At 38.2% G+C, this 27,075-nt stretch overlaps 1 protein-coding gene across 4 annotated transcripts in view; it reads left to right on the forward strand.

Moving 5' to 3' along the window:
• CNTN3 (contactin 3) overlaps nucleotides 1-27,075 on the forward strand; it is a 330,473-nt gene that overhangs the window by 270,821 nt on the left and 32,577 nt on the right. For all 4 annotated transcript variants that reach the window (XM_082345351.1, XM_082345353.1, XM_082345352.1 and 1 more), the window contains 6 exons: nucleotides 17,148-17,265; nucleotides 18,122-18,280; nucleotides 18,380-18,529; nucleotides 20,448-20,518; nucleotides 21,461-21,695; nucleotides 24,427-24,542. In XM_082345351.1, coding sequence (XP_082201477.1) covers nucleotides 17,148-17,265; nucleotides 18,122-18,280; nucleotides 18,380-18,529; nucleotides 20,448-20,518; nucleotides 21,461-21,695; nucleotides 24,427-24,542 — 849 coding nt within the window. The remainder of the gene's footprint in view (nucleotides 1-17,147; nucleotides 17,266-18,121; nucleotides 18,281-18,379; nucleotides 18,530-20,447; nucleotides 20,519-21,460; nucleotides 21,696-24,426; nucleotides 24,543-27,075) is intronic.

Genomic DNA, 27,075 nt, shown 5'->3' on the forward strand with positions numbered 1-27,075 from the left:
CTCGAGTCCTTGGGACAGACCTCCAAGTGAGGGTCCTTGGCTTCAAGCAGGAAAGAATTCAAGAGCGAGCCAAAGTAAAGTGAAAGCAAATTTATTTAGAGGGACACATTCCATAGGCAGAATGCGGTCCTGCTCAGAAAGTGAGAGTGGCCCCAGGGCGTGGGGTTGGTCTTTTTTTTGTGGGCTGAGTAATATCACGTGCTAAGGAGTAGGAGGAATGTTCTTGCTATTCCAGGAAAGGGTGAGGATCTCCAGGAATTGGGCCACTTTCAGTATTATAATGAAGGTATAATGAGCTAAAGGTCAAGGACCAGACTGTTCTCCATGCCACCTTGGTTTCAGCCGGTTCCAGCCAGTTTTTATCACATCCTAAGGGCTGCACCCCTTCTTCATTTATCTAGTGGTTGTATCCTGCCCCTTTCCGTCCTGTCTCAAGAGCAGTTGTAGGTTTCTGCACAGTCAGAATATATAGCATTCAGAAAAGCTTATTAAGCCAACTGTCCAAAGCAAATTGACACATCACAAAGGAGAAATATGGGTCATATACAGGCTTTGTTCCATGGGACAAATCAGAGTTGTATAAATAAGTCAGCAGTAAAAGGCATCCACTTAAGTCCATTGTTTGCCAAGCAAATCTTGGTTATAGGCAGAGTGTGGTGTAATTAGAGAAGCAGGGGATTTGGGTTCAGATACAGGTGAGGTCTAGATTCTATTGCTTACTAGGTGATGTCCTTGCATGAGTTACTTAACTTTCTGTTCCCCATTTTCTGGTTTCTTTTCACATCAGTTTTTAGTATTTGCCATGTTCCCTCCCACCACAAGATTTTGCACACACTGGTCCCTCTTCCAGGAACGTTGTGCTCTCTCCCTTTGGGCTATACCTAGATGTCTCCATATGTAGTTGTGCCTATGTAGGTAAGAATGTATGTAGTTACGTGTACATAAATTTTATATATGCACAGTAATAGGAAGAGACACAGTCCCGACAATATGTCTACGGTAGCATTCTATCATAGCCATGTTTAACCAACAGAATTCCACTCCATGCAAAAAAAAAAAAAATTCCACTCCATGCAAAAAAAAAGAAAAAAAGAGAGAGAGAGAGAAAAAAGAGATTACATCATTCACCCAGTTCCCAGTATAGAATCTTTCTTTCTCAGCTTTTAAATATATCTAAGCTTCCACTGACAGGAAAAAGGAGATAATGGCCCCCAAATTCAAGAGAAATGAAAGAACATTTTTGGCTGGTACCTAAGGATTTAAGGGCCTGGAAATTTAAGTATGCTTTTAAGAACGTTCAAGAATAATTTGGCTTGCCTTGATAAGCTAACTTTTGGACTTAGACATATTCCATTATGGAGACTGACTGTAGTTAGAAACTGTCGAACCTAAACACCCCAGAAGTTTCCTGTATATTGTAAGGATGTTTAAATAGATATGCTTTGATAAACCTGATGTGCGGCAGATACTTTAGAAATGAGGAATGTATAGAGCCAAGCTATAGAGCTTCACACGTTTTATGGGATTGGATCTATGATGAATTAGAATGTGTGTGGATAAAAGTCACTGGAAGCAATAAGAGGTTTAGCAGTGACAACCAATCTGCGACTCACTGAACTGGCTGCCTTTGGTGTGATTTATCTCCCACAGGCCACAATCTCAGTCTAGTGACAGCAGCTGCTTGAGAGCTTGAGACCTGATATATTTCCCAGCTCTCAGTGGCAGAAAAGAGTATCTTTGAAAGAAATCCTTTGTGTATAATAATACAATATGGTCACCGTGACTTGATTTGTTTCATAGAATTACTTAGGTATGAGGACTAAAAGTTTGACAATAGCAGTTATTTTACAACACAAAATTCTGTAAGAGGTTTTGTGTGCATTTTAAATACAGAACTGAGGTAAAGCACTCATTCAAACACTGCCTGTGGTGACACACTGCGTTTGTAAACATCTCCCACTTAGAGTGTCTTATAAATCTTATATCTTGTCCAAATTCAAAATATAAACTGACTTGGAAGGATCCTTTAGAGAATACATCCAGTAATGAGTCCATAAAAGTTGGGGATTAGACCAGGGGAATTAATATTATTCATCTTGAGCATACATCCCTGAAGCCCAGCCCCTCCCACAAAGCTATTTGGGGATGAAAAAAATTCTCCAATGCCTATTGGAAACGGGGAAATGCGCAAAAGAGTTGAAGTTGAGTTTATTTCACTAACTCATTGTTTGCTCAGCCAGGCATCCTAGAGTCTCAGTTCCTACCTAGGGTATGATTAGTATCCCAGGGCTGCGTTTATTACGTACAACGTTTGTTAAGATGAATGGTCCAATCCACCCCTAGTGGAAACCCTGTAAGATTTAAATTTATAAGAAGACGAGCAGCAGTCAAACCAAGTAACATGTAACTTGAATTAAAACCCATAAAGACAGCGGAATTACAACAAAAACCAAGGCTGTAAATGAAAAGATGTGCAAATATTTATCAGTCAAATTCAACAAAAAGAAACACGGTAACAATTACTAATTTAAAAAATAATAAGAATTCAAGGCAAACTTTAAGAGTAAAAAAGGTAAATTTATTTTGAAAAAAGTTTGCTCTGCCATGCAGGGGTAATAATCATAAATCATAATATTCCAATTAATGTACCATTAAAATATATCAAGTCAAAAACAAATAGAAAATGAGAAACTAAATTGTCATGTAGTCTGAGAGCTCCTCTTTCAACCATCAACAGATCATTTGCCAAAAATCAGAAACACAATTTAATACTATTTTATAATGGAAGTAACAGATACACATAAAAAATTGATCCTAAAAATAGAAAATACACATTCCTTTTCATCTTTTTCACACCCTTGTAAATTTTAGGAAAGAAAGTAACAAAACAACTATATATTAAGGAGATGGAAGAATAAATGGATGGATGGAGCAATGTCCAAAAGCAATAGACAAGCTCTGGAAAATATTAATGAAGAATAAAGGTTAAAGCAGCTAAAATTAGAAATGAGAAAGAGAACGTAATGGGTGAGAAAGAATTAAAAATAAACAGAATATTCCATGTTCAAGTCATATATATGAAAACCCAATTAAGTAGAAAATTTGGGGGAGTATATAAGTGATCAAAATTAATAAGAATTTAAAAAGCTAAGTAGATTCATAATCATGAAAAACTGTAAATTAGTAACAGCCACCCCCCCCGTTTCCCCCACAAATAAAAAGATTCTAAGGCTAGAATTTTACTGGTAATTTTTTTTAAGATTTTAAGAAATAGCTAAATTGTTATATAGACTATTTGACAATATAAAAAGTTTTAAATCTTTTCAATTTATTTTGTAAGGTTAGCATATTCCTGAGAATAAAACCTGGCAAGATAACAAATAATTAGTAAATATGAATCGATTTCATGAATAGAGTATGAAAACCTAAATAAAGTTTTAGCAAAAAACAACTGAACATCATACTGAAAGAGTAAACTTTCATAAGCACTAGATGATGATCTAGGAAATGTGCGTGCTTCATATCAATAGATATAATAAAATAGACCACTGTATTCTCAGTGGGCATTTATAAGACATTCAATAAAATTAATGACCCGTTGTAGGAACAGAAAAATACTTCTTCCACATCTCAGAAATGTCTTTAAAGGGAATATCAGGAATACTTTTATTTAAATCAACAATAAGACAGAATGCACACAGGTACCATTACTTTAAAACCATTTGGAGGTGTTTGGGCCAATTATAACTTTAGAAATAAGGAAACAAAATTACCATTATTTGGACAAAACGATATCAGGGCTACTCAAAACCCAATAGTATCAACTCTAAAATTTTTAAAAACTAATCAGAGTTCAGTCAACTACTGGGATACAAGATAAATTCACAAAAAGTAATAGCTTACTTATGTATCAACAGTGACCAATAAGCAGTATAACGGGACAAAAAGATCCCTCAAAAGATATATAAAATGCATGTTAATAATTTGCACAAGTACACAAGGCCTAAATAAAGACAACTCCAGTACTCTCTTAGGGTGGATGGATGGATGGATGGATTGGATGTGGAGAGAGACAGGGAAAGAATCATGAAAAAAAAAAATCAGTGCTCCTAGATGAAATAAAGCAGCTATTATAATGTAAGGCTTTTCATTTTTCTTCAATTTTTTCCCATGCTTCTAGAATGACTAGCAATCAGACACCACTTTAGACAATTCTGAGAGTATTTAGGTAAGGAAAAGAATAGTTAACAGTATTTTGAAAGAAGAGTAATGACACCTTGTCAGTAATTCCCAGGAATTTTTCTGGGGGGTATTTGTTCACGTATGAATTGCTGGATAGGACTGGAATTATACATATAGTTGCATCATTAAAACATCGGTACTCAAAATTCCATCTCTTTTAACCTATTGCATTCTCCTGTGAACTGTTGTTAATCTTTCTTTGCCTCAGTTTCTTCATCTGTAAAACTGATGTGATACTAGTCATTTATTCTGAGGTAAGTGTATAAAATACTTCAGAACAACCCATGTTAGCTGTTGGCTGCGGTTGTTCTTGCTGTTGCTGTTACTGCTACCAGCAGCGCTGGTAGGATTGCTTCTAAAGTGTTCTCTGGGAAAGCTGCGGCAATTTACATTCCCATCAGCAGAGCAGGAGGTGCCTGTTGCCCCACATTCTTTCCCACACATGATTTTTTCCCTTGATTTTTTAAATAAAAATTTTCCCAAACAGATGGTTGAGAAGTGATATCTCATTATCAACAGTTTCTCATTTCTCAGATTAATAGTAAGATGGAGAATCTCTCCATTTTGCTTATTAGTAATTTGGATACTTAAGAAAGATTCAGAATTATGACTGACTCCTCCAAATCAAGAAAATTGGGGGCTTAATACTGACTCATGAAATGCATCGTTACTTCTGCAGAAAACAAAAAATTACCTAATTTCTAGCTAGAGAAATTCACAATAGCCCAGCTGCTTGGGTTATTGTATAGAAGAGTGTTCAAAAAATTATTTTAAATCTAGCAATAGGGAATGACTTCCGAAAGTTACAAAAACAAAACACACACTGCTTCAAGACAACCATCAGCCAGATAAGACCTATTTTATTTTTGCTAGAAACACAGTAGTGATATTGACATTTGCATATAATAGATTTTCATCTCATGTATATTTTGTGTCCATTGGACAGTGTTCTCCTTAGGTCACAGCAGGAAATCCTTCACTTACACACAAATTCACAGTGTGTACTGGCCATTTCCTGTCCCTCTTCCATACCTTGCAGATTTGTGTCCTCTGCTCATTTCTTCCATTAGAAGTCAAGCCTTTTGCTTTACAGATTTACAGTAGGTCCTTATGTAGTCAAGCTATTAATTATATCTTAGTGTGAGTCACTGGAAATATCTTCCTTTGGTATAGTCACTTTTATGTTAACTTTGTCTATTATTTTATCACTCATAGAGTAAAAGTTTTCATTTTCACATAGTCAAAAAATCTGTATTCTTCTTTTCCTAATAGTTTTCATAACTTTTCTTGGGTTGAATGGGCTATTCAAGCTATAGGAATTTGAAGGGGAATATGAAGATTTTAGAACTAGTGTTCAAGGAGGGTTACATAAGAAACTTTGGGGAAGTTAGATAGGCTAGTGATACTAGGAGAGAAACTTTGGGAGAGATGCAGATGTTTAAAGAATATTTCAGGGAGATTTTGTTGTGAATTTCATATTTTTCCCCACAAACCTTCCATAAAATGACATCATTCCAATTCTTAGGAATTGACTTTTTTTCTCAGGGGTGGGGTTGTCAGTTGTTCACTGTTGAGCTTAGGACATACTGGGATTCCACCACTGGACCCACCCTACTGTTAGCCAGTTGAAAACTATAAGCTACCATCAAAGAGACAGTAATGTGTATGTTTGTGTTCCTGTAAATATGTTTGTGTATATACCAGCACATGAAAATCCAAACACCATTATGTACAAATACTTAAAAAAATTTTCTAAAGAAAGTTCTAAGAGAGTCAGTAACAATTCATTCGATATTGATTATGATTACTTCAGATCCTCCAAATTGTGATTAACAGATATTGACCTGCATCTGTGATTTGCAGATTTAAAATATCTCATCTCTGGAGGCAGAGGAAAGAACTAGTAGTTTATAATTTTGGTTTGGTTTTGTTTGGCAAAGGGGGTGGGGCTAAGGTTCATGAATACATTCTGAAAAAAGAGGACTTGTCAAAAATAGGCTTAAATCTAATAAATCCAATAAATGAACAGATCAATCAAACTGAATGAGGAGGTAAAGGGTGTCTGCTAATCATAGCATTATCTTTTATTCATGATGGCTTATTTATTTAACACCTTTATTGAGAAATAATTCATATAATTGAACTAAAGTGTACAATTAAATAGCTTTTACTATATTCAAAGAGATGTGCCTCCATCATCAATTTCAGAATATTTTAATTACTTCAGAAAGAGACCTCACACCCATTATCCATAATTCCCCCAACTCCTCCACCTTCAAACACTCCCAGCCCCAGGCAACCACAAAGCTACTTTCTGCTCTGGCATTTGCCTCTTCTGGACATTTCATATAATGGAATCATGAAGGATGTGGTCCTTTGTGACTTGTAAAATTTTTATTTTTTACTTGTTATTAATTATTAATAAGTATTTTATTAACTTATTTTTATTAATAAATTTTATTTTTAGAGCAGTTTTAAGCTCACAGCAAAAGTGAGCGGAAAGTGCAAAGAGTCGTTCCCATACAACCCCTGTCCTCACACGTGCACAACCTACTCCACTATCAATATCCTGCATCATAGTGGTCCATTTGTTACAATCCATGAACCTACACTGACACATCATTATCACCCAGGGTCCATGGTTTACATTAGCGTTCATTCTTGGTGCTGTACATTCATTGGGTTTGGACAAATATATAAGGACATGTATCCACCATTAGAGTATCGTTCAGAGTAGTTTCACTGCCCTAAAATTCCTCTATGCTCCATCTATTCATCTCTCCCTCCCCCAACCCTTGGCAACCAATAATCTTTACTATCTCCATAGTTTTGCTTTTTCTAGAATGTTCTATAGTTGGAATCACATAGTATGTAGCCTTTTCAGATTAGCTTCTTTCACTTAGTACTATACATTTATATTTCCTCCGTATCTTTCAATGGCATAATAGCTCTTTTTTCTTTTGACTGGATATAGTAGTTTATCCACTCACCTACTGAAGGCCACCTTGGTTACTTCCAAGTTTTTGAAATTATGAGTAAAGCTGCTTTAAACATCTGTGTGCAGGTTTTGTGTGGACATAAGTTTTCAATTTGGGTACATATCAAGGAGTAAGATTTCTGGGTCATATGACACGAGTATGTTTAGTTTTGCTTTCCTCCTAGCAGTGAATTATTATTTTGAAAAAACTGTTATCTATTAGATAAATTAAGAATATTTCACTTATTTGTTTTCTGATGCTCTTCCTTTCTTTATGGAGGGCCGTGTTTCTGACCTATCATTTTCGTTCTCTCTGGAGAGAGGCCTGTGGTTTGATTTCAGATATAAATTTGGGAAATTCTCAGTCACCACTGCTTCAAATATTACTTCTGTTTCCTTTTTCTCTTTCTTCTCCTTCTGATATCTCCATTACACAGTTCTTAAGTATTTTGTTCTTTATTTTCAGTTGTTTCATCTTTCATTTTAAGTTTTGGAAGATTTGATCGTTATATCCTCAAGCTTAGAGATTGTCTTCTCAGCCATGTTTAGTCTACTAATGAGCTCATGAAAGCCATTATTTATTTCTTTACAGTGTTTTTGATCGCTAGCATTTCTTTTTTGTTTTTTAGAATTTCCATCCCTCTGCTTACGTTATCCATTTCTTTTTGCAATCTATTTTTTCCATTAAATCCCTTAGCATATTAATCAGAGCTCTTTAAAATTTCTGGTCTGATACTTCATGCCGTATCTGATGCCTGTTCTGATGTGTATTCAGCCTCTTAACACTGTGTTTTCTGCATTTTCATATGCCTGGTAATTGTTCTGTTGAAAGGCATACGTGATGCGCTAGCTGAAAGGAACTGCAGTGAGCAGGCCTTTACAGATACCGTAGTGAGTTTGTGGGGGGTGAGAGGAAGTGTTCTCCAGGCCTGTGACTTGGTCTGCTGTTCTGGTGAGCCTGTGCCCCTGCACTGTGAACTTCCGCAGTGCTTCTTCATCTCCCCCTTTCCCATCTGGTGAGACAGGATGGCCGGAGGTACTGGAGCTGTGTATTTCCCTTCCCCCGCGTGGGAAGCTAGAGGGATCAGGATTGGGGTATTTTTCTTAGGGAGACGTATTAGGCTCTTACAAAACCCCAGCAGGTTAGGCTCTGGTAAAATAGTTTCTCCTAAAGGCAGCCTTTGTTCAGAAGAACAGAGGGCTCTGGCTTATTTCGTAATGGTTCATTTTCCCTTCCCCTGCCAGAAACATGAGGGGATCTTTCCTCACCATTCACTGTGAGGACCCGGTAGAGCTCCTGGAGGTAAAACTCAGAAAAGGATGGGGAACCACCTGTGTCAGGGTTCCCTGGAGTGTTAGCTTTCAGACCTGTCCACGCTGACCCTCCAGCAATTCACCCATCACAGTTTGGGTTTCTCTACCCCAGTCCTGCCTCCCAGGGAAATTTCTGCTGGCGGATTTCTGCTCCAGTAAGTTGTGGTTCTCTGTATTTGTCGGTCTGTCTCTCCACTTTTGAAGGTAGTGGTTTTTTCCATGGCCTCACTTCTCTGTCAGATCGAAGAGGAGTTACTCAGCTTTTACTTGTTGTTAGAACAGAGTGATGACTGCTAAACTGCTTATGTGCCAACTGAAAATCAGAAGTCAGGGTGACTGGCCTGTTTTTTAATCGGGTTATTTGCCTTTTTATTATTGAGTTGTAATTGTCCATAGTGGCTTGGATTTTTATGCTCCGATTTCAGAAAGAAAATTATTCTACTTTGCAAGACAGTATTTAATTATACCATTTAATTGACCTGGACATGAATAAGAAAGTGAAGAATAAACGGCTCATTTGGGGCAATTTAAAATTTTAGACACAAAAACCAGGAATTTTAGCTGTTTTTTTATAACAGTAAACACTCTGATTTTGTAAACCATTTTTTAATACTGACTTTAAAATTTTAGATCATAACTGTTTACAAAAAAAATAGTCTAATGATAGATTGGATTTGGCATCCAACCTAGTCTTTTTTTTCAACTTTTTAAATATGACTTTGAGATTGATTGATTGATTTCCAGAGCATCAGGAAAACTGTGGGAATACATTGGTCTGAAGTTGTAGTAGAGTTGGTGTGATCTCTTCGGGAGCAACTCTCCTGGGAGAGAGTGTAATTTTATTCTCTCTGCCTGCGGGTATCCTTTCTCTGGCTCACGCATAGGCTCCTGACATGAAAGGGCGTCTAGATCAGAGTTGGTGGGGTTGTTTTAAGTCTATCTTGGGTTCTTGGCACAGTCAGAGTAAAACAACCCTGCAGGGATGAATCTTGATAAACAAATACCACGAACTCACTGTTCTCCCTTCCTCAGATTTCCTGATGGGAGGAACCCAAGGAAAAGACAGAAAGTAAGGGCACCATTTTATATAGTCCATGTAGGTCAGCTGCCTCCAAAGGAAGCAGTATGGCAGGTACAGAATGGATCTGGAGGGACGTGTCCAATGGTGTTTTCCAAAGATGACTGCGAAAGCACACTTTGTACCCAACTTGCTCGTCTTTCGATGTGACTTTGACACTCTTCCCCATCAAGTGGTGAAATGTACGCCTCTTGTCTTGAACCCAGGTAGACCTTTGTGGCTGCTTTGATCAATAAAGAAAAGCAGGAGTGGTGCTCTGTGAGTGCTGAGGCGAGCTCATAAAAATGCCTGCACTTCCACCTGGTTCCATTGGTGCAATTTCTCTTGGAATTCCTGCTTGGAAGCCCAAGCGGATGGTGGAGAGGTCTACCTTAAGAGAACGGCTGAACTCCCAGCCAACAGCCGACACCACTCTCCAGTCATGTAAGCTGGCTTGCCTGTCCCCATTCCAGCTGCCCCAGCTGATGAGGTTTACAACAGAGACGAGCTGTCCCCTTACTGATCTCTGCTCAGATTATATATAGCTGAGCAGAGTAAATGATCATCAGTTTTTTAAGCCACTAAATTTGGGGGGTAATTTATTACACAGCAAGAGTAATAGGAACTAGAACTGAGCACAAGACATTTGCACAACTTGGTCAAGTTTCCATGAAACAGTGGCTTTTTGTGCCTTTGTATCAGGGGATTCCCTTTTTCATATACTAACCTTATAATTCTGCAAGGGGCAGATCTGCTCCCAGTGTATTTTAAACCTCTAATATGCGGGTAAAAGCAACAAAGACAAAAAAAAGACCTGTGATCTATGAGATAAATTGTTACTCAGGGTAGGCTCTTGTGACTTGAAATACTTGCATTCTGAACTGTCGTCACATCAATTCAGAGTAATCTTAGGGTGATTCACATTGACTAACAGTAAGTTGCTATATGAATCTATAGAAATCTATCACCATGTTGAATTATTTCAATGACTAGTGTTTTTAAAATGACAACAAGTACACCAAAGCAATCTAATGTCAAGGAAATGTGCCTTGTACTTGACATATAGTACCTGTTTCACAGGTACTAGTTTTCTCACCCATCTTCCAGAATGAAAATATGTACAGGTGTACTGTTCTCAGCTTATAAACCCAGCACTAAGCAACCTAACTTAATGATTATTTTATGCATTTATTAATTGCAGAGTTTTAGAGCTAGGGAAAAGAGTGACTATCTTGAAGCTTTTATTTCCAGGAGGAGTGATGATGTGAAGAATATAAAATCTCGGACATTTAATGCTTTTAGATACTAACTGATCATTAGAATCAGCTAAAGGGTCTCCTCTTTCTAGTCCATTTTGATTTAACTGTTCCGGGATGTGGCCTAGGGATTTCTGGTATGTTTTTAAAGACTCTCCAGGTGAATTTGCTGTACAGCCAATGTTGAAAACTACTGGGTTAAGTGATCTGGGTAGCCCAGTGTTTTGCAAAGCACAGACTAGGTACCCAATAGGCAATATTAAATAATGCAGAATGAGATCTATTCTATTTTCAATTTCATTTCAATCATTTAGGTTAAATCAAGGAGAATGATTCACTATGTTGTTAGGTTTGTCACGAATGATTTTCTAATTTTTGCTAATCTCCCTTTTTAATTAAAAGAGCAAAGGTCCAAGTCTCAGAGACTTTGAGAGTGCCCACCTAGTGTCCATTTACATTATTTTGGACAGTGTCCATTGGCATTATTTTCCACTCACTGTTTTCATTTTCAGTTAACTATTACTGTGATCGACAGTTTTCCATGTTAGATAAAAGTGCACATTTTCTGTATTGACTTCCATATTATTTAAGAAAGTTAAACAGTTTAAGAAACAAGTAAATCGTAGAGCAGTTAGTACTGGAATATGGCAAAAAAAAAAAAATGTGGCGGTGTGACTCTAATGGTTGAAGTTTAGAAAACACTGAGGTACAATCACTGTGGGAATAGACACTGGATCCTGAGATCACCAACTTCCAGTAAGATACTCCATAAACACTACAGTGGCCAGAAAAAAAAAAATCCCCAAGTTGTTAATGTGAACCTGATGTTGAAATAGAAAAGCTGATACCTTTAAGGTAACTTGGGCATTGACACAGTTTAAAATATGCATGAAGGTCTTTGACCAAGTTTTTATCTTTCATGTGTTATTCTTTCAAAACAGTTATGACGGGACAAGCTAGGGCTCTAAATCCTGTAATGGATCAATTATTTCAGTTTATTGGTACCAAAGAAGGTCGAAAAATTTTGATGTGAATGGATTGCATATTACCTGCACTAAATATCACCTGTTTGGACAACCAGGCATCAGACAGTTTCAGATGAAATTATTAATCAGTCGGAAAAACTAAAATTGTTTACAGTGTTAGGACCCATTTTCATGTTTCAGTGGTTGCCAATTATTTCTGTTCCTTGGGTGAGCAGTGTCCATTTGTAACAAAGGTGGCCTTGTTGCAGCCATTTGGGGTAGGGATGGGGCAAGATTTAACTTGGTTGGTCAGAAATACAGAGGTGACCCATCTGCCACCAATTCCCTTAGGGGCCTTCACAGAGAAAAACACCACTCAGGTTTCAGAAGTAACCTGTAGGCTTGACTGTTCGCTAGTCACCTGTGTATGATTTACATGCAGTGTCAGGACTTGGAAGGCAACCCAGTGACGGGATGAATGATTAACATTGGAATCTATACAGAAACAGGCTGTGTAAAGTGATTTTTAAAAAGGAGGAGCTTCTATTCTACCTTGCCTTCCAAATAGTTGTCAAAATGCTTTTTTCCCCCTTAATTGGAAAATTATGCTTCTTGGCAGTCCAGCAGCAGCATGTATATCAAGAGTGCTTACTAGGAAATTAGTTTTTGCTGAAAATTTGTTTTATTCAGAGTGCACGCTACATTTGCAGGGGTCTAGAGGTTTTCCAAGTTCCAAGGTTTATTTTATACCTTGATTTGTAGCATATGGTAGATCTCACGATGTACTCTCAGCTTACGTGTAATTAGGAATGAGTTGTCTCTTTCTTACCTCCAGCTGGCGTGGGTTATCACATCATGCAGTGTTTTTCTTTCAGTGCAGAGTGGTTTTTCAACTGCATCAAAAATTCCACTAGCATCGTCACCTAAGAAAATATAGGGAAAAAGTTAACAAGCTTATCTTCTTTTTCGTCTCATGCACTCACTGGATTTTCTGTTAGCATTTATTTCAAAGGTGATTTGACTTATAAATTCATATACTGTTTATACCTGTAACATGTTCTGGAAATATGATCTTTTCTAGGAGAAATCTATATAATTAGGTGAACAACTAATTAGATAATTAAGTAATTCTAGAAAAGCTTACAAGTTTTTTCAAATATAATAAAAAATTTACTATCATTAAGACATGAATATGAACCTGAAATTAGCTACAGTGAAATTTTAGTTTTCTGGGGACAGAAATGGAGCTTTTGGTAGTGGGAGAGGCCTATTCCTATGGATTTGTGGATTGACTATCCCCCCTGACATTGCCTATCCCTCCCACTACCAAAAGAGACTCTGTTGTCACCTGCCTTAGAGTCTCTGCATATGTGTAAGTGCTCTAATGTAGACCATTTTTTTCTTACCCTCTTTTGCTAGATAGCTTGTATTCATATTGCAAATCTTAGCTCAACTATCAATACATTGAGACTCCAGAATCATAGATTCGTCTGTGTATTTTGAACTTGCATTACACTGTAATTTTACATTGATTTGTGGTAGTCATTTGATTAATGGCTGTCTTTCAATTGTAAGCTCCATGAACATAAGGACTGGTTTTTTCCCTCACTATTGTATCCCCAGCGACTAAAGTATAACCATTGCTTAATGAATAGTTTTGGAATGAATGATCCTATTTAAAAAGATAGTGCTTCTGAGAAAGAGCTAAAATTCATATGACTTAGGGAAATGTCTCCCTCTTCTTAAACCCCTGTTGAAGCTGTAGAAATAGGCCTCTTGCACTGCTAAAAGCTCCATTTTCAAATAATGCTGTGATCAGCGGCATAGAAAAAGGACTTGTTTTCTGGAAAGACTGGGGATTACACTGCTGCACTTGGAGGGGGACGTTTTAAGGGCCATAGGGATAAGCGAAGTGAAGAAAATGAAGCTTTGACTCTGCGTTGTCCCAATTCTAGTCCGTTCTATTTGAGGGAAGGGGGACAAAGGAGAGTTTAGGAAAACAATACAAAGAAAGACTAACAAACTAATTTAGCAGATAATAAAGTAGAAGCTATTTTTATTCAAAGGGTTATTAGTGTTCCTAAGAATTTATTCAAAGATTATTAATGTTTGTAATGTTTGTAAGTTGTTTTACACTTACACTCTGAGGAATTAGAAGCATGTTTCTAAATGTATCTAAATAATAGATGCAATTTTACTGATAAATATACTGAACAATAATCTATCAAGTGCTATTTTACCACAATTAGACTAATGCTACTTGGGTTTTTTCGGACATTCCTCTCCTGTCCCCTTTATCATAGTTAATCAGTAACAAACTATATTCTAACCATTAGCAGTGAAAATTGATGGGGACAAGAATTGGTTTGATATAAGTGAAACTTCCCTTTGGAATTTCCTTTTCCTTTTTTATCTTTTTTTAATGTCTGGGAATAATCAATTGCATCTTAATAAGAAGTTATAGAATGTTCTAATTAATTGCACTTTTATTATTAAACATTTAATTCTTGTGAAAGAAACTGGAGTTTAGAATAACAGCCATGTTATTTGACCTTTTCACTGATGGTCCTATTTATAGTGGAGCGTTTAGAGCTATAGTTGTACATTATAACAACTGCATCTTGAGAGTCATTATGTTCTGCCAAAAAATACACAAATTGTAAGTGTGTAGCCCAGTGAATTTTCACAAAATGAACACATTCAGGTAACCAACGATGAAATCAGGAAGCAACATGACCCCTATTCCAGAAGTCCCTGTGATGCCTCGTTGCAGTCCTAAATATCCCTCCAAAGATAGTCACAGTCTAGATTTATGATATGATAGATTAGTATCATTGTACTCCTTTCTATCTGATTTATATCTTTTATGTTGAGACTTAGCTATGTCAGTCTATATAGTTATGGTTCATTGATTTATTTAGTTATGGTTCATTGATTGACTAGGTTGTTTCCATTCTTTAGCTATTATGGTTAGTACTGCCACAAACGTTGTTGTAAATGTCTTGATGAACATACACACACATCTCTGTAAAGTATGTATTACTTAGGAACGGAATTGCCGGGTTGTAGATTATGGGTATATCCTGCCTTAGTAGATATTTCTAAACAAGGTTCCAGAGTGATTGCACCGGTCTCCATTCCCATTAGCAATAACAAGAGTACCGGTTGCTCCACATCCTCGGCAGGACGGAAAAATCTCCTGCCTCCTGCATTCTGAGGTTGTGTACACATGGTATGTGCCATGTGATTTTATTTAACCTTTATTAAATAACTTCTCTAAATTTGTAAACATAACTTGTTTCATATATATTTATATATCCCTGACTTGGGTTTACATCCTAGAGAGCAGAGGTCATGTATAACACACTTCTCTAACCTCGAGTGAGTCTAATACGGCAAGCATTCGATGAACTTTTGTTAAGATGAATCTTGACTCTTCATATTGCTCCATGAAAAGACAATAGATAGAGTGAGAGAGAAAAAGCACTAGAAGAGGAACAATATAAATATAGTCTACTGAGAAAGACAAAAATTAAGTACAGGATCCTTAGTTTTTGCTACATTTTATTTTTCATTTATGTATTCATCCACTCAGTTTCATGTTGGTGCTGAAAAAAAAATCAATGGTTCCTACCGTCTACATGTTTATTGCTTCCGTTTTCACTCTGCAGTGTAAAATATAATTAAAAATTATATTTCCCTTCATGGTGAGCCTAACTATATTTCTTCAGGAAGGTGGTTTGGTTATTACACAAGCTAGCTAAGTTATATCTCTCTCTACCCATCAATACCAAAGTGAACAGAAATGACAAACCCAACATCAATCTCTTTTTTACTCCTTCAAGAAAGAAAACGAGCTTATGTGCCTAAAAGCTATATTCATGTGTCTGAGGACAAAAAGACAGTGCTACTTCCAGTTCTCTTTTTTTACCCAACTGCTTTCAAAATAAGCAAATAAACACAGGGAAGAATAACAGCTTATCCCAATGCCTTGATGGAATTTAATCGTAACAGTTCTTACTTCACTGAAAATAAGAGATTCCTATAGAAATGATAATCAACCTCCTGTGAGTATATGGGGCTCATAAAATCTAAAGAGTTTCTAAAGGTCAGCAAGCATTGAAGGCTTTGTCCTGGGGATAAATTTCTAAGTAACCCTGAGGAGAAAGAAAGAGGGAGGGAAACGAAAAAGTTTAACTTGATAAAAGTAAAATGTGCAAACTCAACAGTTTCTGGATTATCATTTAATTACAGCCATCAATCAGCTCACATCTGCCTTTTCCTGATACTAAGAAATTCAGGCTAAAGCCATACAATCCAACCAACGGAGAATACATAGCGCATTAAGAATCCTAAGGATAGGAAGCAATATTTAAGAAACTACCTGATAGGAGATCTTAGGAAATTACCTAAAAGCAGGATAGTGGAATCCATCTTTCAACAAATACTGGGAAAACCCAAGAGTAAAATTATCCTTTTAATTAATAAGACAAACTACTTATTGCTTCCTCTTCCATACCATTTTAGAGATTTTCCATTAAGTGATCCTTTTCAAAGGGCTTTGATTTCCAAATCGTTTTATTTCAGTCCATACTTTTACTAATGCATGAAACTGGCCTGCAGTTACTCATTTTACGAACATGATTTTACATTCTTTTAAAACAAGGACGATTTGAAGTTGAGCTTTTAGAAATACATTTGCTTCATTAATTGGCACTGGGGAATGCCAGCCTATGTCTTTATGGGCAGCTATTAGTTTTTGGTTAAAAATGTTTTAATTTCTTCTTATTGAGGGGTTCATACTGACCGTCCCTAAATTCTGTAGCGAAGGAATTAAATAGCATTAGGCTTTTTAAGCTTCAAAGTGTTCAGAAAAGTGTTTCAACCATGATAATCCCCTTGTCGTGCTGCCTTTATCTCCCACCAGATACCTAAATGCTTCTGTCTTCTTCTCAGGCAGATAATTGCAAAGAGGATGGAACCAGAGAAAAGAGTTGCGCTGGTGCTGAGCAGTGGATATAAAAAGAAGTGTCACCCTATTGAAAGTAAATAGACTCTGAGACTGTAATCTCTGCCCTTATTTATCTCTGAAACCATAAATGCCTAGGGGAAAGCTTGTTGTTTATTTAGCTACAGAAATCTATGTCTGCAATCATGTATGGTTTTTAACCTGTTTTTATTTCCATACTTTCCATCGTAGCAATCTTATGTCTTGGAACCACCTAGGTCTTCTCTTTAAATACGGGTTTTATTCCAGTGGTGTTGTTGGCCATAGCCTTCGAGAGTCTCTGTGTTTTCAAACTAATAATATGTTCATTACCTGTTTTTTCCAACAGAGTTCTTCAGGCGATTTAATGATCAGAAACATTCAGTTGAAACACAGTGGGAAATATGTTTGTGTGGTGCAGACAGGGGTGGACAGTGTTTCATCTGCCGCTGACCTCATAGTGAGAGGTAAACATTAATGGCTCTGTGTGCTTCTTTAATTTCGCATCTTAACTGAGCCTTTCTCACTGAAAAACCATGATGAGATAGCATATGAACATGTGAGTTATATAATATTGATTTGATCCCCCTGCCCAAATAGAGCAGAAGATGTGAGAATAAGGATGGGTGCTAATTCAAAGAAATAAAAATCTCAACTCTGTCATTCCAATAGCTCTCACTGTAATGAGCATTCCACAGCTGCTGCCAAGCTGATGTGTTATTGAGCATGTCATTAATTCAGCAGTAGTGTTTAATATGAAAGAGAGTAGTGATAGTGTGTGTGTGTGTGTGTGTGTGTGTGTGTGTGTGTGTCTACTTCCAAAATAAAACACAGGATCATCTAGGGTGCCTGAGAAAATTTGCCAGTCTGAGCTACTGTCCAAAGTACTGATTTGCTACTGAGCTGAAAAATGACCCAGAGTGCATGGTAGAATAAAACAGCTCTAGATTACAAACTGGGAACTACAGAGATGTCCCAGAAGATTAAAGAAAAAGGTTTTGCGCCAAAAGTAAAGGATGTTGAATTTGGAACAGTGCAGGAATCATGCTGAATAGAGGGCTCAAAAAGCAGGTTTCATTTGCAATTGTGGAGTATTATGCCTTTGGAATTCATGGCTCAAAATGCAGATTTAATATCTAACAACAGGAATGTGAAAGAAAAAAAGTGGAAATTTTGTTGCCAGGTAAATGTCCTTTTTCCCTAAGTGCTTTTGAAATTGGGATCCGTTGAAGGGATTCAAGTGCTATGGGGCATGTTCTTCACATTGGTAGAAGAGAATGACGTTTATGGAATTGCTAAATATTGTTTGCATTTTTGCCTTAGGTTCACCTGGACCACCAGAAGACGTAAAGGTAGATGAAATTACAGATACAACAGCCCAACTCTCTTGGAAAGAAGGTACAGACAACCACAGCCCCGTTATATCCTATTCTATCCAGGCACGGACCCCTTTCTCCGTGGGTTGGCAGACGGCCACAACAGGTAAAGGGGAAGAGGCAAATGCCACCGGTACATATGAATGGATTTCAGGTCAACCCTAAGACATGCAGACGTTTACCTCTCTGAAATATTCCTTTGTAGTGCCTGAGGTCATTGATGGGAAAACACACACAGCTACGGTAGTCGAGTTAAATCCATGGGTGGAATACGAATTTCGGGTTGTAGCCAGTAACAAAATCGGAGGTGGAGAACCCAGTTTACCCTCAGAAAAAGTAAGAACTGAGGAGGCAGGTTAGTGTTTCTGTTTTCTGAGTCATGGCTTCATAGGTTTTTCTGGGTGTGTATTTCCACTTCTCTTGCGCTTGATCTCCAGCCTCGATAATGCATTGTCGCAATTATCTGAACTATCTAACGGCAGACTGGCCATATGGCATTTGTCAAAAGACACGTGTAAGTGATTCTGATGTAGTGTGACATTTGCAAGAGTTCAGTCCATCGTCAGCATTCATTAGTGTATGTAGAGTGAATATGTTTTTGTCACTTAAGGTTATAATTACTATCTGATATAGTCACCCTGTTAACAGGGGAAATGCTGTTTTCATTTCTAACAAGCATTGACAAATTGGTAGGATAATGACTTCTGGGAGTTCAGCTGCTAGGAAATCTCATTCTGCCACCAAGCTTAAGCGATTGATGAATAGGTATATTTTGGCCCCTTGAGTATTAAATTAAGAGAGAATTATTGTTAAAATTGTCCATGTGGGGCAACTATTAATAATAACCATAAGACTGTTTTTTATAATGCTAAAAATAGCCTAACATTGAAACTGCAAAGTAGAAAGTGTACATGGTATCACATTATTGAGGCATCAGAGAGGATTTAAGACTTTCCTTTTCAGAGTCTGTAGTATTAATTAAGACTAAAATTATGTTTGAAATATAGCCAATATATTACTTTGGAACAAAGCCAAGATAGAAGTCATGGAATACATTTCAATAATTTTAATGATGCTCATTTACATGGGACAATGCATATAATGTTTATGCCAGGTATTGTGAGAAATCGGGGAACCATGTCTGTCTTGGTGCTCAGTTCATTTATTCACACAACACATATTCAGGAAGTACCTGCTGTGCACTGAGCACTTTCTAGGTACAGTGGGTACAGCTCTGAATACAACAAAGACCCACCTTCAGGGAACTTATGTTCTAGGTGTGTCATGGGATTTACTAAGCATAAATTTCTCAGCATAAAAGCCTGTGTGAGGTTCATAAAGATTATCTCATAACAGGATTTGAGGGTTTAAGTATTGGTCATCTTTATATAGAGCCAATGTTTTTCTGAGAACTAAATCTGTACTTGAAATAGTCACAAGTTAAATGTTCATGCTGATGTGGATGGACCTAAAGATTATCATACCAAGTGAAGTCAAGTCAGACAGAGAAAGACAAATATCATACGATATCACTTACATGTGGACTCTAAAAAAATAATGATACAAATGAACTTATTTACAAAACAGAAGTAGACTCACAGACATAGAAAACAAACTTATGGCTACCAAAGGGGGAAGGAGAAGGGCGGGATAAATTAGGAATTTGAGGTTAACAGGTACACACTACTATGTATAAAATAGGTAAACAACCAGGACCTACTGTATAGCACAGGGAACTATATTTAATATCTTGTAATAACCTATAAGGGAAAAGAATCTGAAAAAGAATATATATGTGTGTGTATACATATATATATATAACTGTATCACTTTGCTGTACACCTGAACCATTGTAAATCAACTATACCTCAATTAAAAAAATGCTTTGAAACTGGGGGGAAAAAATGTCCGTATGGGATTGATTTATCATCATCCCTGATGAATCACTTTTTCTTGTTTTATTAACCTCACACTGAGTCATTTTTTTCTTACTGTTTGAGATATTTTGAATCTCTAATAATTTTATGCAAATATGAAGCATGTGATGATCTCCCTCAAAGATATATATATACACATATACATGCACACACGTATATATACACAGATATAATTGCATATATACACCCACGTGTGCACATGCACACACACACACGTGTGTAATGTGCCAATGATCAAATTATTTTAAGTATTAAAGGTAAACAACATTGAGTCTTCTTTCAGATAAATATTACCAGATGCTAGCAGGGTTTCAGTCGTTCTTTCTAATCTTTCAGTGCCGGAAGTGCCTCCTTCAGACGCCAGTGGAGGAGGTGGGAGCCGGTCTGAACTGGTGATCACCTGGGATGTAAGTGTCTGCACAGCGCCTGCCCCTCAGGGTGACGCTCTTCCCACACTCATGGCATCCTGGGTGGTGCTGGTAGTGGTGGCTGGAACTAGTAGCTAATATTTTTGAGTGTTCACTCTGTGTTAATCATTGTTCCTAGCATTTTGCATATTTTTTTCATTTTATCCTCACAACATTTTTTAGGTGAAAGCACTAAGGCATAGAGATGTTAAATAATTTGCCCGAGGTCATCTGGCTGGTAAGCATAGGGGTGAGAGTCTAGTCCTGGCTCTTTTCTCTGGAGCTGCTCCCCCGCTGGTGATGCACACGCCACTTCTCCAGCCCGTGCTGCTTCCTAGCCATTCTCTCAGCCCTTGCTTTAAGTCATAATTAGGAAAAATATTAATTAACAAAGTCAGAAGGCACTAGAATTGTCTACATTATTTGAAGATATGGTTGGAAAAATAAGAAGTCAAGAGATTATGGAGTGTCAATAGGAATTTTTGACATGATGCAAATACAGCTTTGAGTTTAATACATTGTTTTTATTTCCTTTTTTAAAGTTTTACTCTTTTGCTCTGAATTATCATGCCAATGTGTAGTTTTTTTCTATAAAATCAACATTAGGGATGAGATGATTTTTATTTGATTTAGAGATGCAGTATTTCAACTGAAAGTATATCTTTATTATTCGGAACTCAGACTGCGGCTGCAAGATGCTCAAAAATCTGAATAATTTATGAAAATTCCAGTTAGTTATCTGGTGGCTATGAAAGAGTGGCATATGTTTATTTAAAAGCAGCTGACTGTCCCCCTGACCTTTTTCTCCTTTTTTAATCCAACCACTTAATACAATGTAGATGATTATTTGATGGCTTTTACAAAGGACTCCGCATTATAGCTGCATTTATTCTTGCCTTGCTCTCGTGTGAAAGCGTGAGTTAATATGCCTTTCCTTTATAGCCAGTCCCTGAAGAACTACAGAATGGTGAAGGTTTTGGATATGTTGTTGCTTTCCGCCCTGTTGGAGTAACCAACTGGATCCAGACAGTGGTCACATCTCCTGATACCCCAAGATACGTCTTTAGAAATGAAAGCATCCTGCCATTTTCACTGTATGAAGTTAAAGTGGGTGTTTATAATAACAAAGGTGAAGGACCGTTTAGCCCAGTGACAACAGTGTTCTCTGCAGAAGAAGGTATGGAAGGGCTATGAGTAGCCATAGGCTATGGCCTTCAACTTAATGATTTTTCGACTTTACAGTGGTGTGAAGTGAGACACATTTCAGTAGAAATTGTACTTCGAGTTTCGAATTCTAATCTTTTCCTGGGCCAGTGATATGGAGTAAAATAATCTCTCAGGGTGCTGGGCAGCAGTAGCTACAGCTCTTAGTCAGCCAGACAACCACAAGGGTAAACACTGGATATACTTCAAATTATTCTGTACCATGCAACCGTTCTATTTTTCACTTTCAGTACAGTAGTCAATAAATTACAGGAGATACTCAACACTTTATTGTACAATAGGCCTTATATTAGATGATTTTGCCCAACTGTAGGCTAATGTAAGTGTTCAGAGCCTGTTTAAGGTAGGCTAGGCTAAGCTTTGCTGTTTGCTATATGAGGTATATTAAATGCATTTTCGACTTATGATATTTTCAAATTAGGATGTGTTTATCGAGATGTAACCCCATCATAAGTCAAGGAAGATCTGTATGTCAGTACCACACTTAATCAACCAATTGTGCTCCAAAAACCCATTTGGAAGTTCTTTGTGACTTCAGATATATTTCTTGAAAAGGAGAATGATTGAAGTCATAGTTAGTAGTCCAGGTAATAAAGATCAACCGTGCCTACTTGAAGCGTGAGACTCAATGGATAGTTAGAGGGGGTAATAATTCGTTAAAAATCTGCTTATGAGGAATACATTGAGTTCCAGTCTGTGAAGCAGGGAGCAGCACAGCCTCCTACAGCTTTCTTCTTCGGGAGGTAAGATTAAGATATTCTTTTGGAAGTGCCCCAGTCTGAAGCTTTATAGTGGTTCCTAGACCTGAGGAAGAGGTTTTAGCAGGATGGAGAGGGAGGACCAGAAATCTGACATTGGGGAGGTATGGAATATGCAGGTTTGAGGATGGGTTTCACCAGTTCTAGCCGGTATAGATTCATACATACTCCACTCTGGACTCACTCCCTTTCCCTGCCTTTCCGTCCCAGAAAGTAATAGTAAAAATAATAGTAACGTTAGGAGAATCCTATGAAATTGCCATTTTATAGGTCAAAAGCAGCTGAATATTGGCTATCTCATGCGGTTCTAGCTAGTTAGAATGGCAGGAGCTAACATGTATTGGATGCTTACCATCAGCCAGACGTTACCTAATTTGAATTTTCCAAGGAGGAATGGCAAGTAGGTACTATTGTTATTTCCCACTTACACAGGAGAAAATGGAAGCTTGAGGAAAGAAATTAATGGACTTGCCAAAATCCATACAGACCTATTGAGCTAGTATTTTAACCCGGGGCCTTTGCTCTTGAGTAGTTTGAGCTCATGAAATACGATTTCACAGTATCTCCTCTATCCTCCAAGCCTTACAGTAAATTGAGAAAGTGGGTCCACAGTTGTCATTCCTAAAAACAGTAAGGAGGCTCAATTTTTCATCATACTGTCACCTCCTGTTTTTGTTCTCTCTTTTCCCACTGTGTTCTGAGAGAAAAAGAGAACAGGATTTTTAAATTTTTTGCAAAACAAAGAGCTTTTATATTCATAGCCAGACCCCATCTCCAAGAGTTGCTGAGAAGGATTATCATTACAAGAGCAGGTCAGCAGTCTGACAGGTGATGGCAATTAAACTAACCAGGGAGTTTGTGTAGATGGGGTTGGTGGCTGGCGGCAGCTGGGAAGGAGGGACGGCCAGAGCCTTTTACTATCTTCTTGCCTCCTGCACTTTCCTTCTCCTGTTTCCATTCTTGCCACCACTGATGATTTGGTTAAAGGTCTTTCTGTTACAAATGTCAGAAACTGATTCGACTTGTCTTTTAAAAAAGCAGGGATTTATTGGAAATATACTCTGACCTTTCATTGAATCAAAGAGAGAGGTAAATAGCAAACCTCATGAAGAGCCTTAGTCAGAGAAGCTCTGGGCCCTCAGAAACTTAGGGCTTCTCTAGGGCATCAGGGCTGGATTGATTGGCCTCAAGTCTTCCTCGTTTTTCCAAAGCACGTTTCAAATTCTCAAGAGAAAAAAATCTAATAGGCCCATCCTTGGACCAGGGGGTCTATCTTAATATGCATCAGCCATGGCCAGGGAGCAGGATCCTTTAACGTAGAAATGGATACTGGGGGAGGACGCATCTCTGCTCAGAGCTCCTAAGAGGAAAGAGTCACTGTGAGATCCATGAAGCCCCAAGAGTTCTCCATTACAAAGGGGATTTCTTCCTGTGTATTAAGCTCTGTGTGTGCTTATCTCCTCCAGAAGAGTACAGGATCTCATTTAACTTTGCCCCTCTTGTGCGCCTGGCTAGACAAGGCACTCACCAAATGCTTATTGAATAAATGAACTCTGTAGGCCTTGACCTTTATTTGGAAAAACAAAAAATAACATAAAATAAGTAGCACTTGTGGGCATAGGATTTCCCATAGGGACTGTGGGACGAAGAGGAGAGAAATAATGATAGGGAGGAAAGAACCAAGGGAAAAAGGGGAGGAAAGTAGGATACCAAGAAGGGAATGCCAGAGAGGGAGCAAGTTGCTCTGGCTGTTCCGCAAGGAAAAGCCTGTGGCTGTGATGCTGTCTCTTCCTAGGACATGGGAAGTGACCAAGACATGGTTCATGTTTTCAACTGTTTTTACAGAATATTTTACATTTTCAAATATGTTAAAATGCTTTTTTTAAAAAAATAAGAACGTCAATATATTTTTCTGTTCCCAAACAGAGCCTACAGTAGCTCCATCTCAAGTTTGTGCAAATAGCTTGTCTTCCTCAGAAATTGAAGTTTCTTGGAAGGCTGTTCCTTGGAAGTTGAGCAACGGACACTTACTCGGCTATGAGGTAATGTCTTTTCAAATTAATTAGCTCGTGTAAGTATGTTGCCATGCTACCTTGTCTGCTTTCATTTAAAAGTCTTCTTAACAATGACATCTTAGCTAAAGTCTGACTTTTGTTCAATTTTATCACCGTATTGTTCTGTGTGACTATCAACGGATATTGACTTTAACTCAACCAGTTGAATGAAAGTGACTTTAGTTGAGGTATAAAGGAAAAAATAATAATAAAATGAAAGGAAATCATGTATCCTGTGGGCCTAATCTTTAGCTAGTTTGGCTAAAAAATAAGAGTGAGCTCGAAACATAGTATTTAAGTTCACTGGGTATATCTGCTAATAGCTCTTCCGGTGCTTTGTCTTATTTTCTTGGTGACCTTGTTACTTCTAGGCTCTAGAGAAGTCAGCCTTGTAGAATGTAATTCTTGCCTTCAAATAATTGTCTTTGGTGAAATACGATGAAAGGTCTGAAACGGCATAACACAAGACCAAATGTAATGAAGTGCAGAATAGGCCACACAGAAAGTGGTTGAGGGATGAGTGACCTTGAACGCTTTCATAAGGCTAGTAAGGTTTAACAGGACTTTAAAGAAAAAATAAGTAAACGTAGAGAAAGTGGAAACATTCCAGGCTGAGCATGGCACATTGAAAGAGTGGAAGGAGTAGAGGTCCATCTGCAGAAGGGGGTTCCTGTGGGGCAGGTGACGGTAGCAGGGTGCAGCGGGGCCAGCTCACAGACGGCTCTGAATGTTAAGAAGAACCATTCTGGACTGGGCCCCACGTTTAGGAGGGAGCAGTTAGAGAAGAGTGGGAGCAGTTGAGCTGAGAGCTGACAAGATAAAAAGCGAAGTCTTAAGAAGGTTTCTGTGACAGTGACACTGTGGTAGCCACAGCTGTGATTTCACCCCGGCCCACAGCCGTCTTCTTAGCAAGCTTCCCTCATGCTTCTAATTCCTGACTCAGTGGTAGGTTTACATGCACGTGTTTGCAGTACAGGACCGTGTACCCTGCCACTTGCCAGCATAACCTCAGTGACTGCACGAGGGTGCCCACTTGCTCAAAGGCAGCTGACCCATGGGCAGTTAAGCTGAGCTAGTCAGATTCTTGTTTGAAGTATTGAAGCAAGCAGCATAGAGATTGTGTTCAGTGAGCATAATGCAGTGATGTGTCAAATTTAGGACCCAGTTCAGACTTCCCAAGTGAAGGCCATGGGCAGATAGGACAAAGCTGATTTACAGAGATGAGACGGAGCAGACATACTTTCATGCAGCCCTAAAGAATGGAGGAGACAAGGACCCATGGAGCTTGAAGAGCAACATAGAAGAGCTCTCTGACAATTGACCAGTTCTTGAGTTGGCTGTTTTCTTTCTCATAATGTCACCTTGTCCTCCTTTTCAGCCAGCCCCCTTTACATTTGAACTTGAGAGAGTTCCTGGTCCTTGTAACCAAACAAGCAGTGACTTGAACAAATTAAAGATAAAGTAGAGAAAGGATTGGCTAGAGCAGTGGTGCTCAAAGGATGCACCATGGGCCACCTTTACCACAATTACCTAAATTTTTGCTGAAGATGAGCCCCCAGAATCCTCCCTGGGCCCACTGAACCCAAACATCTAGGGGTGGGTGTTGTGAGGGTGCATTTTTAGTAAATACCCATAGGGAAACGTCTTCCTGCACATGTATGTATAGGAAGCCCTGGTCTTGACACAGAGCTGTCCGGACTTAAGGAAACCGAAGTGATACTGAAGAAGCAAAACACCACATAAATACAGCAGAACAACTTGATCAGCATCTTAAAGGAAGCCAAGAACACTTGGATGGAAAATTCCTTTAATTCCCTGACAGTGAGTAGAAGCAGTGAAAGATAGTGGGCAACCAATAGTAGCTCCCCAATGATTAGAGAAATGGCATTGACAGGAACGGTAAGTGTGACGGAAGGAACACAGATGTAAAGGAGCATAATCCTGAGGTCAAACCTGTGCCAGGTCCCAGCTCTGCCACTCACTGTGCTGGAAAAGTTACGTAAATTCTGTGAGCCTCATTTTCCTGCCTGCAGAATGGGAACAATGGGCTTAACCTAATTAGGATTTTGAGAGGATTGAATGAGATTAGGCACCTGTGCTTCTCACAGTTTCTGGCTCATAATAATAAGCAATGAATAAGTGTGAACCATGTCCCAGAAGAATTTTTCCGATATTAATTCATAGATTTCTCCCCAGTAACTATTCTCAAGCAGTTCTTCGACTCCAAGCTCTTTTGCCTCATGAGAGTTTTTGACGGCTATCAAGATGGGGTTGCCTGTGAGATCCCTTCCTTCCTCGCTTTGTTTCCAAAGCTCAAGCCTTTAAGGAGATTATTTCATGTATCCTAGAGGGTGAAGCGAGAGAACATGCCACAGAGGAAAAAATACAAGAGAAGTTTCAGGTGACCTTGGAGGAAACGAAGATCTGAGGCTTACAAAATCTCGTGGGTCCCAGAGCTTTCTACCTGGCAGTGCCCAAGTTGGTGGCCAGACCACAGAAGGGAACAGCTGTGCTTCCCACA

This window comes from Balaenoptera borealis (genome assembly GCF_965194805.1).
Source record: "Balaenoptera borealis genome assembly, chromosome: 12".
Lineage (NCBI taxonomy): Eukaryota > Metazoa > Chordata > Mammalia > Artiodactyla > Balaenopteridae > Balaenoptera > Balaenoptera borealis.